The sequence below is a fragment of the Drosophila nasuta genome, chromosome 2R (genome assembly GCF_023558535.2).
Source record: "Drosophila nasuta strain 15112-1781.00 chromosome 2R, ASM2355853v1, whole genome shotgun sequence".
Lineage (NCBI taxonomy): Eukaryota > Metazoa > Arthropoda > Insecta > Diptera > Drosophilidae > Drosophila > Drosophila nasuta.
In genome coordinates, this window is record NC_083456.1 from 18,938,700 (window position 1) to 18,959,345 (window position 20,646).

The following is a 20,646-nucleotide window of genomic DNA, read 5'->3' on the forward strand; positions in this document are numbered from 1 at the left end:
ATAAAAGTATTTTGAGCGTGGAAGAAAAGACTATTTAACGCGAAATTAACCATTTTTGTGTATTGTACATAAGAAATTCATTGATTTTAAACTATATACATATGTATGTAATAATTTAGTCGTAAAACTGCAAAACAGATTTTAAAATCTTTGTGTGTACCTCAATTGTAATTATTTTTGTTTTTTTGGTGTGTATTTTCATCAAGATTTTGCACTCACTACACCTGATTACAATGATTACAACTATGCTTTTGTATAATTTAGATAAATGAATTTTAACACGTATTCAAGACTCCTCGCAGAGATCCGTATCCCTAGTTAATAACAAGATTTCAATGTTGTCAAAGACCGTATCAAATATGAAATATTTTGTCAATTACTCATTCGTAAAATGAAAGCCGAAAATAAAACAATTGTGAACAAATATAATGTATAATGCATCACTTAAGAACAATAATTATTATAATATACATAAGTTTGCGAACCGACGAAGAAGAAATATGTGAACACCTAAGTTGTACTTAATTTTAATGGTATGATTACAGTAATTATTTAATTTATTAATATTATGATTATGCAAATGTAACTAATTTTTAACACTGCACATGCATCGCGATATTTTATAATTTTTCATTCAATGCAAAATTCAAATAACAATAAAAACGAAACTAAAACTTAACTAATTTAATTTGACTTCTTTGACGCTTTCTCCAGCTTCAATGCCCGCTTAGTCATAATCCAGAAATAGACAGACGGCAACAAATGTCTCAAATAATATGCAGCCTTGGACTGTAGATCGCTAACAATGATATCAGGCTCCTTACGCAGAATGCATTGTAAAATGCGCTCGGCTAACTTGTCTGGCGACATTCCTTTGGCCGTAGTTTCATCCATTTCTAGAAATGAATTATGTTAGCGATAGAAAAGCATTTAAAATGTCTGTACTCACTTCCATAGTTGCTGCCTGAACCAGTCAATGCATTCATCGAGAGTTGCGTGCGCACGTAGCTTGGACTGATGCATGACACATTAATCTTTTTGCTGGCTACCTCAGCGCGCAGAGAATCAGCAAAGGCCTGCATTGCATGCTTTGATGCGGAGTAAGCTGCCCGCTGGGGTAATGCGAATTTACCTTGTACGGAGCTAATGAAACCAATGTGGCCAGTCTGACGTTTAATCATCGAAGGCAACAACGCTGTAATGTAATATATAAGAATAATTGTTTATATATATTTGCTATGAACAGTTTATACCTTTTGTCAATGCCACAGTTCCAAAGTAGTTGACTACCATCACTTTAAGATCAACATCGACAGCAGTCGCGGCTACATCGGCACGCACGCTTATGCCACCATTGTTGATGAGTATATCGACTTGGTTGTAAACAGCCAAGGCTCGTGCTGCAAAATCGGGTATGGAATTGAGCTCAGATAGATCCAATGGCAGCACAGTGGGAGGATAGGCGGGATCCTGTAATTAGCACAGATTTATTAATACCTATTTATTTATTGTTGGGGTTAGATTGGATTGGTGTTGCGTGATATACAAAGTGTTATATTTACATTATAATGTGCATGTATTTATCCGTTATATGATTAAGCAAATGTCACATTTAAGTCTCTACATCACTTACCACATCAAGGGCCATCAGATCCTTCTTAACGCGCTCTAATTCCTCGACGCGACGGGCAGCTAGGATAACCTTGCAGCCTGCACGATAAAAGACGTGCGCCAGCGACTCGCCAAGTCCTGAGCTGGCACCAGTAATAAGCACAACCTAAATATTTTTGCATGTGAGACTAAATAAATATATTGTTTCTCCAAATACTCTTGTTACTTACCTTGCCGGGCAGCTGATTTCGGTACTTTTGAGCGCGGAATCGTTGCCATAGATTAATGACGGCTAATGGTAGGGCTATGGGCATTAGAATACTGCCGATTACCCAGTAAATCACATTCCAATCGCTGGAACCCGAACACTTTTCCATTTCTTGTAATTTCATTACCAATATTAAATTTAGCAAACTTTGCACTTTTCTACGATGGGCCGTAAAACAAAAACAAATGCGGCTGCTATTCACAACGAAGCGATTCATGCTTCGTGGCAACTAGCAGCTGTTTCCGCTGTGTTGTGAATGTCAAATCACAGCTGTTATTCGTTACGTTGTTGCTCTCTCCGCGTTTGGCATAATAGTTATATTTTGGTTTAATAAAATATGTTCTAATGCATTGCCTGGTGCGACAAACAAGCCGCTTAAGCTGCTGGCTGCCAGCTGCACGAATTCACACCACAGCCGTGCAACACACTTTCTGGGAACGCGAAAAAAAATCCGGCTATAAAACCAAACTGCCAGAACCTTCAAAAAAACAACAAATTATTGATGGATTTCGTGACTTAAAAGAGGAAATCAAATTATGGAAACAGGAAGTTAAAGAAAAGCTGGAAAGCGATCCAATATTGGTATTTCGCCCCGGAGAAACGGATGTCGTGTTCGATTTCAAAGAACCCGATGTGCTCGACAAGTGGACGGTAACAACGGACGCGGATCATGGAGAGGGTAAGAGCAGTGCCACTCTCGAGCTGAGCGCAGCTGGTGCTGGACTCTTTCATGGTGAAGTTAGTTCGCAGCACACTAAGGATGGCATCATCAAGCGAACTGGCTATGCAAACATACGCACCAAGCGTGTGCGAGTGAGTAAATGCAGCTAATAATAATTGAATGAGTTTATAACAATATCTATTGCAGAAATCCTTCAAAAGAGAAACCACCTACGACTGGACACAGTACAACATGCTGATACTCAAAGTGCGCGGCGACGGACGTAGCTATTTGATTAATTTGCACACCGAAGGTTACTTTGATCTGATGTGGAATGATATCTATCATTATGTGTTGTACACACGTGGTGGTCCCCATTGGCAAATTGCTAAAATACCTTTCTCCAAGTTCTTCCTGTCGTCCAAAGGACGAGTGCAGGATCGTCAGAATGCCATACAACTGAATTGTGTAACGCACTTTGGTTTCTCTGTGGCCGCTAAGAAAGGTATGGATGGCCCATTTGGGTTGGAAATTGATTATGTTGGCCTAGAGTACGATCCTAGTCATCGGGAGGAGTTTGCCTACGAAATGTACCGAACACCCAAATATATTGCAGCAACGTAAAAAACGTTATTTATTCTGTATAAACTTCAAAATAAATGAGCAACACTTTTATTTTAACACTAGCTGGCAGCACTCTTCTCTCCCTATCTCTTGCTCTCTCCCAAATCAGCTGTTTAAATGTTTACATTCGCTCAATCGTCTTCAGGGTCATGCACTATTTCTTGACGATTCAACAGATACCGCAATTGGCAATTTGCTTTTACACATTCTTTGCCGTTCACTTTGAAAGGTGCTTCGTCTGTTTCGTCACTCACTCACTCAGTGAGTAGTTGCCAATTAGAATCTCACGAACACTGCTCGCGGTCTGCTCTTTTACAGTCTTTACTCAGTCGCGGTCCGTCGCTTGCTCCTGTAAGTTGTAGAGATAACACAAGCGGAAAAAACTTCCGCCTTCTTCTGAAGTTCTTGCGTGCGTGGGTGCTGTGTTGTTGTTCTTGTTGTTATTTATACCACTATCAGACGTAAAAATATTAGATAAAAACAAAAATAATGGTGAGTATTTATTGGGCCTTACATTTTAAATAGAATTCCAAGCGAACAACGTGGCCATGTGACAGTTAAATTAGCACTTGCAACCTTGAAAAGCAACTTGGCGGGCTTGGCGAATTAAATCCTGCTGTCCGCACAACAATAAACTGAAATCAATAATATATAATAGACCCGCCAACCGTGTACGCATTTTACCGGTTTGGGATTGACGCTTACGTTGAAATTAATGCGCAACAAAAGAAAAGAAAAATATGTTAACCGAAAAACCAGTCACAGCGGCCATCGAAAGTGATTGAAACCAGTTGCTAGTCAACCGTTTCTTAACCATTCCTGCTTCTACACTGTTGTCTTTCTACCTGTTGTCAGTCTTTCTTGCAACGGCGTCAACTGCTGACGTTGGCCCTTTTCTTTAAAATGGTGCAATTTACGGTTAGCATATAGTTCATAGACAAAGTGATTTATTCTCATTTGCTTATTACTACAATTGATACATATATTGTTTATAGCAATCAATATACTAATCATCTAATCAATATACTACTTAATTAATTTTGCAATATACTAATTATTTTGACTCTCTTTTACTGTTTTGCAGCAAGAAACATATTTGTATGATCCAAAAGTGCTGTTGCAGCTCGATTTTCATCGCAGCCCAGCAAAGTTCCAGCCATTCATCTCGGCTGCCAATCCTGGTGAACCATGGATGAAGGTGCGTCCTTTGAAGGATACGGATTATGATCGCGGCTTTCTGCAGCTGCTTTCCCAGCTCACACATGTGGGCAACGTAACACGCACACAGTTTTTGAGTAAGTGATACGTTTAAATTTCAAATTCCAGTCTAGCTAATTTTAATAAATCTTTCACAGCGCGCTTTTCACAGATGAAAGCTAGCGGGGATTACTATGTCACAGTTATTGAGGATACGCGCAAGGGTGAAATCATTGGCGCCGCCTCCCTAATCATTGAGCGCAAGTTCATACACAATTGTGCAGTGGTAAGTTGTCCCAAAAGTAATGAGGATATATATTGTATTATTGATGATATATTCTTTTTGTTTGCAGCGTGGACGCTTGGAGGATGTTGTGGTTAATGACACCTATCGTGGCAAGCAGTTGGGAAAACTGTAGGTTCCATAATTACTCTATAATGCAAAATAATCTCATCTTTGACCTCATTCACAGCATTGTTGTAACCGTATCGCTGCTGGCCGAGCAATTGGGCTGCTATAAAATGTCGCTGGATTGCAAGGACAAGCTCATCAAGTTCTATGAAACACTCGGTTATGTTTTGATACCCGGCAACTCGAATTCAATGACAATTCGCTATGACGAAGAGGCGCCAACGAAACGCAATGTTACCTCAGCCTCTGCCGCAGGTGTCGTCAGCGATGCTTGCCAAACTGTGAGCCTTGATTTTTCCTCTTGACAATTAGCCGCCAACGCTTCTCCAAAATCCAAGCTTTAAGTAAATTCCACAATTTACTTAAAGCGATAGCTGCGCAAGGCGCAATGTCAAAAAACTCAAAAACGAAATGAACTTGCTCGGTTACAAAAAGATGTTCATTTCATTTGCTGCATTTACTAAAATCACTTTTGCACAAAATTGCATTGCACTTGGCGCATGGATTTTTGGACAGCGCTGGCAGGCGGTGGTGTCCTTTATGGTTGGTATCCTAACAACTCCACCCATAAGGACATACAATTAGTTAGATGGCTAAGGCAACCGCAATATGGTTGTATTCTATTTTTGAATCTTACAGAACTCTCAATTTTATAATTTTTTCTCTCCTTTCTGCTACTGAATATGCGATAAAGGTTGTTGTTATAATGCCCTTCAAGAGTACGTTCATCAAGTAGCTTTTAACAATCTACAGATATATGTATATGTGTACGTTTTGCATGTAAATAAATATATACAGTAATTTTTAAAACAACAATTCTATGGCTAACACATTTTTGCTTTATATACAATCTTGATTATTTTGCTATAAATTACAATTAAGAATGGATTTATGGTTCATCCACATGTCACGAATACGAACACAAGTGTCCGCATTTGGGACACTTTGAATGCTTCGCAAAGTACTGCTGCAAATGCTCAATGTGTCCGCCATGGGAACAGCCCTGACACCAGGCGTACACGCCACGCACAATTAGGCCACAGACGCTGCATTTGGCCGACTGCATCGACTTGCATTTATCGCAATACCAGCCAACATTGCCACCAAGGGGTCGACCACATTCGCCACAATTCGTGTGCATCACAGTGGAGTGTTGATTTAGCTGACGCACTGAACGCACCCAGGCACGGTTGATCACCTCGCAGGCTTCGTTCCACAGCTCGTAACGATGCAGCTGATCCACATAGGTGTGAAACCAGTGTTCCTACAAGAAAGTACTCATTTTAAATTGGAAACTTGTTACTTTGCTAATGGAGAATACTTACCACAACGGCATCTTCAATTGGTAGCAACTTGCGTGCCTCTCCCAATACAATGAGCACAATTAAAGCGGTTTGCACATCGCCCACATCGTTCTGCAGCATCAGAGCATCGGCCACAAATTGATGTGGCTCCCACATGGGTATCGGTGGCACATGACTCACTTTCAAAATGCTGGGCACATGCGGCGGCTAACGGCAAGGAGAATATGTACATATTATTAACTCAACTATACTTTATTCTATGCGCCACTCACCGGCGATTTCTCATGATCGGATGCCTTCAAGTCCAGCTGCGGACGCGCTGCTTGCACATCATGATGCAGCGCCGTGTCAGGCAAGGCTAATGCTTTGGTTACATCCGCCGGACCCACGTAAATAAAGCCATTGCGCAACAGTTCAAAGTTATCAAACGTAATCTCGCTGATGATTTGCGTCTCGGAGAGTATCACTGAACTGGTCGGAGGTGGTTGCTGTTTGCCACCGCCGCCAAGCTCATCGCCATCTTCGCTGGCATCCGCTGTTTCATGTGCCACCTCTTGGCTGTTGCCATTTAAGTCTTGGCCCATTTCATGTGGCGCCCAATCGCTGGCAACTTGTGTGGCACGGCGCGAACTCATGGGATTCTTTTGGTTGGAGAACGACGAGCGGTGCTCGAAGGGTTGCTCAAAGTGATTGCTGCCATAGAAAAGCTTAACAAAATTCCACAATGTGGTGGCCTACAAAATGAGTCTCTTAATATAGAGGATAACTGTTAAATACTTGTTGACCTCACATTATGTTTGCCGTATTTCTTGGATACATTGGCGTTGTGCTCGCACAGCTCAGCCAGCTTCTTGCCGCTTAACAGCAGCTCTTTGGCGCAGCCAATGAAGCATTCATGCACCCGCAACTCAGTTGTGGTATCGTGAGCCGGATAGCCAGTACCCGAATCCATATTCTGTCAAGGATTAAAGAGATTTTAAATTTTAAAAAAGTAGTCATACATTTTTAAGATAGACTTGCCATATTCTTGAGCATAAACATGTACATCTTGGAATGGTCCAGATGGAATTGCATGTTGCCGGGCTGATTAGATTTTCGGCGACTTCTAAACAAAATATATACAGAATTAATAATTTACTGCATTTTGCCTTGAAAACTCACATGAAGTTGGTGGTTTTGGTATTGGATGCGCCGCTTGATTTCGTGGCATATTCCTTGATTTTGTTAGCAAACGAAATGTCGCCGTTTCTGCCCAAACTGGCACCCTGAGCATTCGCTTTCAATGCTGGTCGCGTGGCATCCTTAAACGCATGCTTATAAATGATGGAATCCTTGCCAGTAGAGAGTAAACAATGCGAATCGCTGCCTTGCCACGCAATACCCGTGGTGACATTTGTGTGCTCATTAAATGAGGCAAATGGTATATAAGGACGTCGTATGTCCCACACATGGACGCTGTAATCCACAACGAGCGCACAGCTAGCAATGTGGTAACTACAAAGAATAGGTCAAATTAGACAGCTAATAATTATTGGGAGTAAGGTGACTTACGTGCGCTCGGGTCTCCACTTGACCCGACTCACGACAGCGATGGTGTGAATGGTATATTCGAGACTGGCGCGTCCATCCATGTTCCACACCTTGATCTGTTTGTCCCGACTGCCGGTGGCCAGCCAATTCCGAGTGGGATGCCAATCACAAGTGTAAATCGGACCACTGTGCGCCGTAAACTGCACCATGCACTTGTCACACTTGCGCATGTCCCACAACTGAACGGTTCCGTTCTCGGAGACGGCGGAGAACACATTCTGTGAGTGTGGCGAGAACTTCAAATCGCGCACCGACTCGGAGTTGCTGAAATATGTGTTCACCGACTTATCGGAGCGAATATCAAAGCACTTGATGGTGCCATCCTGTGACCCAGATATTAATATATTGGGTTCGCTGCTGTGAAAGGTGACAGTGTGTGCGGTGCGTTCGTGTTCATTGTAGACGAGCGACTGTTTTTGTCGTCCGAATTTGGACAAATCCCAAATGGAGACGACGCCATTGGTTGCCGCAGTGGCTAATATATTGTTATCCAGTGTACTCCATGCCACATCGTTGGCCGAATAGCTGAGATTTTGGTTTTTGCCGCGCATATTACACACTTCGGTGAAGCCATCGTTGTCAAATGAATAAACCTTAAGCACTGCAATGAAATTGAATTCGTTTATAAAATTTGCAAGCTGCATTTGTTTTGTTTTGTTTGCATACAGCTTCGCCCGGCCACTGCAATTTGGTTGTGATCCTTATTCAATGCCAGCGCATTGGCATGCCCTTCCACGCATATGCATGATATTGTAGAAGGATCCGAGTCCTCCAGAGTATCAGGCATCTTATTTAAATTTAATTTCCGCACAATTATTGTTTAATGTTCTCCCGCTTTAAGACAAACAATAACACAGTCCAACTGTTCTTAACAGCCAGATGAAAATGTTATTTACAGACAACCTGCAAGTGTGAGCAGCAGCTGTTGCCCAAAACTGTTATTAACATTAACATAATTATTTAGATTGTAAACAAACTGCGTTATTAGTCAGCTGCTCCTCACTTAACAGACAACATTGCTTTACAAGCGCAACAGCTGTGTGATATCACAAACATTTGAATGTCATAGTTTAGTACATCGTTCGCAGCCCATCGGCATATTTGGCCATTCACACTGCGGTCACATTGAATTGTATTTTCGACTATATGAGAAATTCTATAATTGAAAATCATCTACCATCAAAATGCCGGACATCAAAATAACCCCATTGGGCGCCGGCCAAGATGTGGGTCGCAGTTGTCTGTTGCTCTCGATGGGCGGGAAGAACATAATGCTCGACTGTGGCATGCACATGGGCTACAACGATGAGCGACGCTTTCCAGACTTCTCGTACATTGTGCCTGAAGGACCCATCACGAGTCACATTGATTGTGTGATCATCTCGCACTTCCACTTGGGTAAGTGATTCACTTAATGCATGACAATCACAATATGTACCATATCAACTATAGATCACTGCGGTGCCTTGCCTTACATGTCGGAGATCGTTGGTTACACCGGTCCCATCTATATGACCCATCCAACCAAGGCCATTGCGCCAATTTTGTTGGAGGATATGCGTAAAGTTGCCGTGGAGCGTAAGGGTGAATCGAATTTCTTCACCACGCAAATGATCAAGGACTGCATGAAGAAGGTAATTCCAGTCACATTGCACCAAAGCATGATGGTAGACACAGATCTGGAGATCAAAGCGTATTACGCTGGTCATGTGCTTGGAGCTGCAATGTTTTGGATCAAAGTCGGCTCACAGAGCGTCGTCTATACGGGCGATTACAACATGACACCAGATCGACATTTGGGCGCTGCCTGGATCGACAAATGCCGGCCCGATTTGTTAATCTCCGAGAGCACCTATGCAACGACAATACGCGACTCAAAGCGATGTCGCGAACGTGATTTCCTTAAAAAAGTCCACGAATGCGTGGCCAAGGGTGGCAAAGTGTTGATACCCGTCTTTGCCTTGGGTCGAGCACAAGAATTGTGCATTTTGCTGGAGACGTATTGGGAGCGTATGAACCTCAAATATCCCATATACTTTGCACTGGGTTTGACAGAGAAGGCGAACACTTACTATAAGATGTTCATCACATGGACAAACCAAAAGATACGCAAGACCTTTGTGCATCGTAACATGTTCGATTTCAAGCACATAAAACCATTTGATAAGGCATATATTGATAATCCAGGTGCGATGGTGGTGTTTGCTACGCCCGGTATGTTGCATGCAGGTCTCTCGCTTCAGATCTTTAAGAAGTGGGCGCCCAACGAGAACAACATGGTCATTATGCCGGGCTATTGTGTTCAAGGTACCGTAGGCAATAAAATTCTAAGTGGCGCCAAGAAAGTCGAATTCGAGAATCGACAGGTGGTCGAAGTAAAAATGGCTGTAGAGTACATGAGCTTCTCTGCGCATGCCGATGCTAAAGGTAACTGGAAAACCAATTAGGCAAATAGACAATTGCTTAAACTAAAGATATACATTTATTTGTCTTTCAGGCATCATGCAGCTTATACAGAACTGTGAACCCAAAAACGTGATGCTTGTGCATGGCGAGGCGGAAAAGATGAAATTCCTGCGCACCAAAATTCGTGATGAATTCAATCTGGAAACATATATGCCGGCTAATGGCGAAACGTGTGTGATCTCCACACCGGTAAAAATACCCGTGGATGCCTCTGTTACTCTGCTTAAAGCAGAAGCACGCTCTTATAACGCACAGCCACCGGATCCAAAGCGACGTCGCCTCATCCATGGCATTCTCGTGATGAAGGATAATCGAATTATGTTGCAAAATTTAACGGATGCCCTTAAGGAGATCGGCATCAATCGGCATGTCATGCGTTTCACATCAAAGGTGAAAATGGATGATCCAGGACCAAAGATGCGCACCATCGAAAAGCTAAAGCTACTTTTAGAAGAGAAGCTGACTGGCTGGACGGTAACGTTGCAGGATACCGGCATTATAGCTGTGGAGACTGTTGAGGTTCAAGTTCAAGAGGATGAAAAGGATCCAAAGCATAAGACCATTTTAATTACATGGACTAATCAAGATGAAGATATTGGCGCATACATTTTAAATGTCTTGCAGAATATGTGTTAGATTTCATGTATAAAAAGTTCTTGCTGAAGAGCCAGTCTTATCTGATTCCATAGTTGATAAGTTAAAAGTTTTTCATTTAAAGTTGCTTATTTGAAGTTGTGCTTAAATACATTTTTCAACATTTTTGTATAACAATTTTCAGGGTTTTTCGAAAGGAACAGAATAAAGTTAGATAATAGAAATGAAAGGTCAATTTTATCATTTCGATATTCTTGTTTAACAAGAAAGTTTAAGAGGAAGTTGATAAAGTTATGGAGATTAAATATGGCAAGAATTTGAAGAAGTTATTAAATAGATTTCAAAAGAAAATTGAGTTTTATCTACACCTGTCACCAAGTCAGAAATTTTTGATTGAATTGTGGTTATTTAAGGCAATGCTTAAATACATTTTGGATCATTTTGAAAGGCAAATTTAGAGTGTTTTGGAAAACAAGGTAATATTAAGCTATTACAATTTTAGCCAGAATCAGGACTAGTTCCAAATGGTTTTAAAGGGAAATAAACCCGAATTGAGTTATAAACCATAATTTTTCAAGTTTTTGTAAGAAGGTTTGGCAGATTATTAGAATGACATGGATCTGCATTATGTTATATTTACTTAACAAAATATTTGACAGCAAATTCAGTTAATTCGTTCCACGCTATTTATTCTGGGTATATGTTTCAGATAATTATAATTAATCATATTAAATACGCAGCTCTGGCGTTTTCGAATCGTTTTAAAAAGAAATCGCTTGGTTGGTGTTGCTGTTTGTTTGAAGCTGCGTCTGCGAACCTTTTGGAGTGTTTCTTAGACACACTTCTTATGTCAGAGCAGCGGCACCGGAGATGATTTCAATCAGCTCGCGGGTGATGACAGCCTGTCGGGTGCGGTTGAATGTAAGCGTTAGCTTCTCAATCATCTCGCCGGCATTCTTAGAAGCGTTGTCCATGGCAGTCATGCGAGAGGATTGCTCGGAGCAAGCACCCTCCTTCATGGTGTAAAAGATGAGCGAAGCCAGAGAGAACTCCAGATAGCTCTTGATCACATCGCTGTCGATGGAGTCGTAAACCGACAACTTCTCCGACTTCTCCACAGTTGGGCCGCTGTAGATGGGCAACGAAGAGCACTGATATGACACCACAGACTTGAATCTGTTGTACACGATCTTGCCCTCGGTGTATTCGTAACCAGTCGACAGCACTTCATGTGCAATCTTGGAGGCATCGAGGAAAGTGGGTGGCAGACGGCCCACTTCATTGGCCACCATCAGGATGTTCTTGCCATAGAGACGGGCCAGAATGGAGCGCGACTTGTCGCCGACGCAGAACACCTTGGTGTTCACATCATCCTGCTGCAGTTCACCGCGAATTTGACGGGCAACACCGGTGTGAACAGCACCGCACAGACCACGATCGGATGTGACGGCGATGAGGAGTTTCTTGGGCTCAGCGGCGCCATCGGCGGCGAGTTCGGTCTTCTCGAAGAACTGCTGAGCACCAACGCCGTAGGGACGCGCTGCCTTCAAGTCACGCTCGGCACGAGCGTATTTAGCGGCGGACACCATCTTCATTGATTGCGTAATTTTCTGAATGTTCTTCACGGATTTGAGGCGAATAGAGATGGCCTTCAATGTGGCCATGCCACGCTGTTGTTGGGCCACAATCGTGGCTTCAACAGCCAGTGGCAACAAGAGCTGAGTACGTTGCATCATCATCCTGCGGTAAGCTGTTGAAGTTCCTGCACAATAAAAATTAGCACAAAAAATCCGACGAACCAGCCAGCGAAAATTTACCTGCGTGAAGTTGGCAGCGAGACGTATGTTATAACACAGGCGTTAGTGTTGCCACATTTCGCAACTGTCAGCGCCATGTTGTGAATGTCAGCGTCGGCTGTGAATGACATGCCTGATAATGTTTATTAAATAATAAATACACTAAAACTGCACTTAAATTAGATACACTATTTACAAATAATATATTTTATAGTTAAGTAAACAAATTCAAAGTGCTTTAGAGCAAATTCGATGTCCAATCGATTGTATATTCCAAGTCAGCTGCTGAGCTATTCGATAGTGCAGCCCTTGTTCGCGTGCCATCGCTGAATCCACCAAAAGAAAGAAGAAGAAGCAAAAGCTGACGTACTCGGGAAAAAGATTAGAAAATAACAAAAAGAAAACGAAATTATTTAACATTAACATTGGGCACAACGTAATAGTAACGTAATAATGTAACATTGTGTATCCATCTGCAACGCGCGTTAGTCTTTAATTTCGTCTTAAGCCTCGATTGAAATCCCGAAAGTATGTTGGAAAATTGTTGCTCGTCGTCGTCATCGTGTGCAAAAGAAACACAAAACTTATAGATTTAGAAGCGTACGTGCAAAAAAAGGAAAAGTGGGAGGAAGGCTAAAGTGATTTGTTGATAAATTCACATGTGTATGCAGATATAAATCTGAAGTGCAATCATCTTAGACACGTTAACAGCTGCTGGCCCAAAATAAAAGGAATACGCGATAAATACAAAAAACGGCTGCAAAAGTAGGTACCAATACGATGATGATGATGTTGTGTTGGTAGTGTTGGTGTACACGCATTAATGTTAATGCCTCTTTATCTCGCTCTCTCTTTCGCTCTCACATTTATTCGTCAGCCTGCCCAGCGCCTCTTCTTCTGCCTTCAACAATAGTCAACACACAGCAAACATAGCGAACGAACAGCAACAGCTGTGTGTGTGTTGTGCGTGCGTGTGTGTGTGCTGTTAGCTGCGCAAGTGTGTGTGTGTGTGTTGTGTAGTTGTTGTTTTGGGTGTTTGTCGGACGTAACAAAATATTGAGCCGTCGAGCAAAACACATGATGTGGTCGTTCTTCTCGCGCGACTCCTCCAAAGATTTCCCATATGACATTGGCGAACCCGTCGCTGGCTTTGACAACTATTCCATATGGACACTGCACAAGGCCAAACGCAAGGCAACCCAAGAGGAGGTCTCTGTCTTTGTCTACGACATTCGCAGCGGTTCCGATACGAAATGTGAGCTGGCCAAGGCGGCATTGAAACGCCTAAAGACGTTGCGTCACCCAAGTATATTGCAATATTTGGATTCGCTGGAAACCGATAAGATGTTATATGTGGCCACAGAGGCTGTGGAACCGCTGGGCACATTTTTCACCAAACTGGCCACAGACAATGTACAAAAAAGGTCTCTATTTGGCCTGGGGCATCTTCCAAATCACAGTAAGTCCACTAAAATTATGAACGTAAAAATATATAATTAACATTTTATTAATTTTATAGCGTGCTCTTTCCTTTCTCAATAACGATGGCAATTTGCGGCACAACAACGTCTCCGCCTGGTCGGTGTTTGTGAATGCCTCCGGCGAATGGAAGTTGGGCAGCTTGGAGTATGTTGCAGCTGCTGATGGCAATCCTATGCCGCCTGTCAAAATACCCGTGACTCTGGAAGTTTACGATGCTCCAGAGAAGAACGATCAGAGCAAGCTAAAGGCAGCCACTAAATGGTGAATATCATACAACACTTTATACATTATTTACTTATACTTTTTTCTTCACAGCTCTGTGGATATGTGGGGCTTGGGCTGCCTGGTTTGGGAGGCCTTCAATGGCGTGCTGCGACAACGTTCCAATCTTAAGGATATTGAACACATACCCAAGTCACTGCAGTCGCTTTATTGCGAACTTGTTGGCGCCTCGCCTTCAAATCGACCAAATCCAGCAGATATTATTACACGATGTCGCAAGCCAGGTGGTTTCTTCAAGAACGATTTGGTGGACACGTTGCTATTCCTCGAGGAGATCCAAATCAAAGACAAGGCGGAGAAGAATCGCTTCTTTAGCGGTCTGACCACACACTTGGAGAACTTTCCCGATAATGTTTGCAAACACAAAATACTTCCACAACTGATAACCGCCTACGAATATGGCGACGCTGGTTCTGCGGTGTTGGCGCCCATGTTTAAGGTAAATCTTGCTTCAAATTTGTTTTGCAATCTCTAAAGTTAATGCTTTTAATTCATCTATAGCTTGGCAAGCTGCTGGACGAAGTGGAGTATCAGAAACGCATTGTACCCTGTGTTGTCAAGTTGTTTGCTTCAACGGATCGAGTGACGCGTTCACGGCTGCTGCAGCAGCTGGAGCTGTTCATTGCGCATCTGCAGCCACCAGTGGTCAATGAACAGATCTTTCCTCAAGTGGCGCATGGCTTCCTCGATACAAATGCCACCATACGCGAGCAGACGGTCAAGTCGATCATACACTTGGCACCCAAACTCAACTACAACAATTTGAATGTGGAAGTTTTGCGGCATTTTGCGCGTCTGCAAGCGCGCGATGATCAGGGCGGCATACGCACCAATACAACAGTGTGCCTGGGCAAGATTGCACCACATCTGCATCCACAGGTGCGTCAACGTGTGCTCGTTTCGGCATTTATACGTGCCATGCGTGATCCGTTTCCGCCAGCGCGAGTCGCTGGCGTTTTGGCGCTGGCAGCCACACAGCAATATTTTCTACTCAATGAGGTGGCCAATCGTGTCTTACCATCATTGTGTTCGCTTACGGTCGATCCAGAGAAAACAGTGCGCGAACCAGCCTTCAAAACAATACGCGGTTTTCTGGGCAAGCTCGAGAAGGTGTCCGAGGATCCAAGTTTGCGCGAGACAATGGGTAAGTTGAGAAATGATAGAAGTAGTAAACGAAAATTCAATTTTGTATTTGTAATTTGCAGAAGCGGACGTTCATACCGCAACGCCTTCAATTGGAAATGCGGCTGCCACCTGGGCGGGTTGGGCTGTGACCGCTGTAACTGCCAAGTTCTATCGCAGCCAAAGCGATTCATCTCGACCAAGGCCGCCATTAACAGGCCGCAATCTCTCCAAGCCAGCATCACTTGGTAAGCTAATTACTTGGTTTCTGTTTTATAGCTCATGTTTTATTTGAATGTTTTATGATTACAGAGCAACCATCGAGCAGCAGCCTATCGACCACAACAAGTAGCGTCACCTCGATGACGTCGTTGGAGCACGAAAGCAACGATACGTCTGCCTCTGCCTCTGATTATGGCAACAACGATTGGGATAATGAGAATTGGGGAGAAATGGATGTAAGTTGATTAGTTGCCAACTAAACTATTCCCATATATTGATATAAATAATTGCAATTGTGCAGACTTCACAGGATCCAAGCAGTCCTCTGGCAGCTACTTCCAACAATGGCCAACTGGTTACAGCGAATGCGCTCAACGAAGTGCGCGATGGCTGGGACAACGAGGAGTGGGGCAGCCTAGAAGAGGATCCTGTAAGTTAGACAAGAATTGCATTTAATCTTGAATCCATACTCATGACTCATTTTGTCGCAGTGCGAGGAGGAAGAGCAAGCGGAGCAGGAGCAGCAGCAGCAACAGATGGCCAGACAATCGATATCCTCAACCACATCATCCAGTCAGCAGCAACAGCGACCCTTGCTGCCGCATCAGCATCAACAGCAATTGCAGCAGCATGAGCTCAACGATCTGATTGAACCACTTGCCAAGCTTAACTCACACATCACAACATCGCCATCGAGACAGCAGCAGGCGACGCTGAGGCCCAAAGAGTTGGCCAATCTGTCGAGCAGTGCCACAACATCGCCAACAACGCCGGGTGCATTGACCAATTGCAATAACATAAGTCCGCCTTCAGCGCATTTAAACAATTCGATGCATAATGCCAATTGGAACAGCGATTCGTGGGCCGATGGCGAGTTTGAGCCATTCGACGATCCGGGATCAGGTAAGTTTATCAATCACTGCCTTGAGTATAGTTAATAATGGATGTTTTCATGCAACTTTTTTAGGCAACAGCAAACTGGACGAAGCGCGTCGCAAGCGTGAGGAGAAGAAGTTGCAACGTCAGCGGGAATTGGAGGCGCGTCGAGCGCAACGCGCCACTGGCCCATTAAAATTGGGCGCTAAAAAGCTTTAAAAGGATTTACAGACAAAACAAAAAAACACCCAGCAAAAGTGCTTGCAAATTTCTACCATTGTATATTTATTAGCTCTTATTCCAAAAACTGTAAGCCTAAAGTGTATGCGTGTCATCTGTGTATATCTGTCTGTCTGTTTTGCGATTGAGTGTGTGTGCGTGTGTGCCCGTGTGTGTGTGTTTTTTGCATTGAATGCAGTCTCGATGTTTAAGCCTCCATTTCGATTTTTTGCCCATAGGCGCAATAAAACAAAACAAAAAATTGCATACTTAAAGCATAAGTATAACGCTGGAACGATATTATTTAAGCATTTGGAATCCTCGTAAGACATTCTCTCTTTAAACTAACTAAACGAATCTTAGTTAACAGTGTAAAACCAACAACTAGCTAGTAAATAATTTTGAAATTTATAGCAATCCTCGAAAGATGATGAAAGAAGATGAAGATGATTTCATCATCCTACGATATCTTTTTTTGATAACATTCATGTGTGCTAATATCAAATTGCATTGTCTCTCGTTGTGTGTGTGTGTGTCTTTGTATGACTGTATGCGTGTGTGTGTATTTAACAATTTAATCAAATTCAATTCAGTCTGCCTGCTGTGTTTTGTATGGAGAAAAGTCCCTAAGATATTTGCTCAGCCATTTTTCGATTTAAAAACGAATTAGTATTCCAGATTTGACTTTCTAGGAGCGCGCGCTGTACAACATAAATTTGTAAAACGCGTATAGCAAAACTAAAGTAAACCAAATGTGAATTTTAATAAATATATATATATATATATACATATATTGTATTTTTATATAGTACCTAAACACAAATAAACGAGACGAAGAAGAAAACAAAAACAACATTGAAACAAAATGATAAAATGCTAAAACAAAACAAAAAAGAAAGAAATGGATATGAGAAACAACCGCAAGCAATTATCAAACGAAATAATTTGTAAGCTTTTTCATATTACAAACAATTTGTACGTAGTAAAAATTGCACCTGTTATTTCCTATGTTGCTATATAGGAACAAATGATACGAAAACCAAAAGCACACACAGTGAATCAATTTGGTCAAGTAAATACAATTTTTAAATGTGAATTTTCCCACTAACAGCACCAAGCGCAAACCATTTTTTGCATCTCAAAGTTACATAAACAATAACAAATACCTTACCTTACCTTACCTAATACGATATATATATATATAGCCTGTATATACTTATACATACATACATGAGTACATCCATACATACATATATATATATGTATATATATATATATACATAACATATACGCCGATTTTTTCCAATACCTCAATATCAGTGTACAATTTTTCCATATATATTTTTTAATACCCAAAAATGAAAACCGATATCCGATAAATGTAAAAGATCAAAACCAAAAAAATATGAAAAACGGAGCAATGTTGAATTTTGAAATCTGATTGTTGTCGCCGCGTCAGTTGTTTATGAAATTGGTACATATTGCAATTTATCTAGCAAAAAAGAAAAGTAAAAAAAGATAAATACGAAAAACCGAATACCAAAATAACAGCAACAACGTAATGCTAACTAGTCCTAGAGAAATGAGAAACGTATTTGTGGCATTCATTTTAAATAACATTTCTAGAAAATACAATTTTCAGAGCAACATTAAATTAGTGAATGAAATTTATTACAACTAAAACATGACAAATTCATTGTTTAGACAAATTTTAAAGACTGCAAAGAATTCATTGAAAAGTGGTAATGATAGAAAAACAAAAACAAAAACAAAAACCAAACAACAAAAGATGAAAAACAAAAGTAAAATGATGAAGAAAACAAAACGAAACAAAATTAACAAATTATTTAGTACTAATCATCAGTAAAAATAAATTTTGAAAAATTTAACACATTTTGGAGTCTTTGTGTCTAATTGAAATTTGACTATTTGTTTTACAGCGAGCAAACAGCTGGACATTGAGAGTTTAACTGTAGCATAAATTAGCATTTTATACTTCTATATATATGTATACTATATAGTATATAGAGCAAGCAGCTGATGGAATTCTTTTGTTCAGCCACCCTCAACACAAATGGTCAGGCAATTCTGAAAATTGGTTTCACAACTGTTTCGCATTGTTTGCTAATTGCAACAATTAAACCAATGGCATTAACCGCTTCGGATATTGTGTTTAAATGCCTGTTTAGACAGCTGTTTTAGGCTGCGCCCAAGGACTACACACAGTTGCAGTTGCAGTGGCAGCCAAAGAAGTGCCACACAATGTTGCCACAAAGATGGTACGAGATGCAGTTGTAAAGAAGAATTGAAAATAATCGGACTACATTTAAATTCTTTTTTTTTTAATCAACTGTCATCGTCTATTTTTAGAACAGGCAATATATGATTTCAAACATTCTTGATAAACATTTTAAAGTTCGATTAAAGAAGTGCCACATTGAAGATCACAATGTTGCCACAAAGATGGTTCGAGATGCAGTTGTAAATAATTGGAAGTAATCGGACTACATAAAAATTCATTTTTTTTTTAATCATCTGTCATCATTTATTCTTAGAAAAGGTTTCAAATATTCTTGATAACCATTTTAAAGTTGGATTAAAAAACCATCGCAAGTTTTTATGCCGGTATCCCATATGAAGTTGTGTATTATATGCAACCGCATTCGATTTCCTTTTTGCATTATATGGGGGTGCATTGTAGTAAGTCTGGGAACGAATGGTTATATTGGTTCTTCAATTATTACAGATCGTTTCACAGCGTCACGCTATTCGGAGGCGCTCCACTTACTTATTTATAGGTAAGACCAAGCCACAAACTGTGCTAATTTGATTGGCTGCTTTTCTCACGCGCTCGTTTCGCATTCAGTTTTTGTTTTTCAGTTTTTTCTGTGTTGCACTTGAATGTTGGAGCTGCCCTTGCCATGAGTCAATTACTCATTATTTGAGTATACTTGAGTCTTGCATTCGTTTCATTTCCCCTCTTCACTCCACTCCACTTCACTCCTCAGCTTTTGTATTTTTTTTTATTTTTCGTGTTGAGCAAGTCCAAAATAGTTTCGTTTCGTTTAGCACAAATCTGAAATGTCTTTGGAGTGTTATTTTTAGTTGCTGAAGTCATTGCTAAGAACAATCTCTATTTGCAAGTGCGGAGAGAGGGTGGTTGACAAGCAGGCAACAACTGCGATAATCATAGCATTAACAATGCTGCACTTGCATTACTCATACGCCCTGCCTTACCAGACACAGAAAGACAGAGAGAGAGAGAGAGAGATCGCGTGTCTAATTGCATGTACTGTATAATTAAATGCTTGGTCGTGATAAAGCTGTGCAAATATTGAGATCATTATGTTAATAATCAATCGCAGCCTCTTGGCCAAAATCAAAATCACAAATGCCACCCATATTGCGCATACGTACGATTGTACGAGCATTGTCAGCGGCATGCATTAAACTTGAAATATAAATTGATATTTTTGTGTGGTGTTGTGTTGTCACCGATGCGGGCCAATTGGGCACGCAGGTGTGCGGTAATACCAACAAATCAACAATTCTACAAAATGCACAAAATTCACATCATTTTCTCGCTTCAAGCGTGCGCAAAATGCATTAAATGCTTTGTGTCGTTGATGTCGCAGCAACTGATCTTGTATTTGTAGGGCTGCTACGAAGATACCCTGTGAATAGAATATGGTAGATAATTAGTGATCAACTAAATATTATATTCATATAGAATTTAGTACATAACATTTAATTTTCATTGATATTGCAATATTAGCTTTTGAGTTTAATTAATCAAAATTCTATATTTCGTTCATATATTAAATTTCTTATATGCAGTTCAGATATATTTGAAAACTTTTACATTTTATTGTGTTTCTTGAAACTTTCATATCTTTTGCAGTGATAGAATTTAAAGTTAA

General features: G+C 41.1%; 7 protein-coding genes across 9 annotated transcripts; 4 read left to right on the forward strand and 3 right to left on the reverse strand.

The window, feature by feature from the left end:
* Positions 1-93: 93 nt before the first annotated feature.
* LOC132784632 (dehydrogenase/reductase SDR family protein 7-like) lies at positions 94-2,081 on the reverse strand. Its single transcript, XM_060790383.1, has 5 exons — positions 1,842-2,081; positions 1,634-1,777; positions 1,254-1,470; positions 950-1,195; positions 94-896 (listed from the first exon to the last, which is right to left on the reverse strand). Exons 1-5 carry the CDS (start codon positions 2,001-2,003, stop codon positions 685-687), a joined length of 981 nt encoding a protein of 326 aa, XP_060646366.1. The 5' UTR covers positions 2,004-2,081; the 3' UTR covers positions 94-684.
* Positions 2,082-2,137: 56 nt separating this feature from the next.
* LOC132784635 (complex I intermediate-associated protein 30, mitochondrial) lies at positions 2,138-3,226 on the forward strand. The gene is made up of 2 exons (XM_060790386.1): positions 2,138-2,692; positions 2,748-3,226. Exons 1-2 carry the CDS (start codon positions 2,225-2,227, stop codon positions 3,162-3,164), a joined length of 885 nt encoding a protein of 294 aa, XP_060646369.1. The 5' UTR covers positions 2,138-2,224; the 3' UTR covers positions 3,165-3,226.
* A 146-nt stretch (positions 3,227-3,372) lies between these two features.
* LOC132784636 (probable glucosamine 6-phosphate N-acetyltransferase) lies at positions 3,373-5,589 on the forward strand. Of its 2 annotated transcripts, none has more exons than XM_060790388.1 (6): positions 3,373-3,656; positions 4,249-4,459; positions 4,520-4,647; positions 4,715-4,776; positions 4,835-5,054; positions 5,468-5,589. In XM_060790388.1, the coding sequence occupies exons 1-6, from the start codon at positions 3,654-3,656 to the stop codon at positions 5,507-5,509; spliced, it is 666 nt and encodes a 221-aa protein (XP_060646371.1). In that variant the 5' UTR covers positions 3,373-3,653; the 3' UTR covers positions 5,510-5,589. The 2 variants fall into 2 exon arrangements, with proteins under 2 accessions (XP_060646371.1, XP_060646370.1); XM_060790387.1 differs by lacking the exon at positions 3,373-3,656 and adding an exon at positions 3,985-4,082.
* Positions 5,293-8,557, reverse strand: LOC132784630 (GATOR complex protein WDR24). 2 transcript variants are annotated; one of them, XM_060790381.1, is made up of 8 exons: positions 8,334-8,557; positions 7,629-8,268; positions 7,239-7,571; positions 7,098-7,179; positions 6,868-7,032; positions 6,350-6,811; positions 6,099-6,284; positions 5,293-6,037 (listed from the first exon to the last, which is right to left on the reverse strand). In XM_060790381.1, the coding sequence occupies exons 1-8, from the start codon at positions 8,452-8,454 to the stop codon at positions 5,681-5,683; spliced, it is 2,346 nt and encodes a 781-aa protein (XP_060646364.1). In that variant the 5' UTR covers positions 8,455-8,557; the 3' UTR covers positions 5,293-5,680. The 2 variants fall into 2 exon arrangements, with proteins under 2 accessions (XP_060646364.1, XP_060646363.1); XM_060790380.1 differs by having other exon boundaries at positions 7,098-7,182; positions 8,334-8,556.
* Positions 8,558-8,740: 183 nt separating this feature from the next.
* On the forward strand, positions 8,741-10,905 carry LOC132784631 (integrator complex subunit 11). The gene is made up of 3 exons (XM_060790382.1): positions 8,741-9,065; positions 9,120-10,094; positions 10,165-10,905. The coding sequence occupies exons 1-3, from the start codon at positions 8,852-8,854 to the stop codon at positions 10,767-10,769; spliced, it is 1,794 nt and encodes a 597-aa protein (XP_060646365.1). The 5' UTR covers positions 8,741-8,851; the 3' UTR covers positions 10,770-10,905.
* Positions 10,906-11,390: 485 nt separating this feature from the next.
* Positions 11,391-12,641, reverse strand: LOC132784634 (ATP synthase subunit gamma, mitochondrial). Its single transcript, XM_060790385.1, has 2 exons — positions 12,545-12,641; positions 11,391-12,489 (listed from the first exon to the last, which is right to left on the reverse strand). The coding sequence occupies exon 2, from the start codon at positions 12,464-12,466 to the stop codon at positions 11,573-11,575; it is 894 nt and encodes a 297-aa protein (XP_060646368.1). The 5' UTR covers positions 12,467-12,489; positions 12,545-12,641; the 3' UTR covers positions 11,391-11,572.
* Positions 12,642-12,699: 58 nt separating this feature from the next.
* On the forward strand, positions 12,700-17,007 carry LOC132784629 (N-terminal kinase-like protein). The gene is given in 11 exon segments (XM_060790379.1): positions 12,700-13,288; positions 13,401-13,942; positions 13,944-13,982; positions 14,043-14,266; positions 14,321-14,726; positions 14,789-15,431; positions 15,493-15,657; positions 15,722-15,867; positions 15,933-16,061; positions 16,123-16,534; positions 16,599-17,007. Coding segments are annotated over 10 exon segments (2,634 nt in total). The 5' UTR covers positions 12,700-13,288; positions 13,401-13,600; the 3' UTR covers positions 16,727-17,007.
* The last annotated feature ends 3,639 nt before the right edge of the window (positions 17,008-20,646 follow it).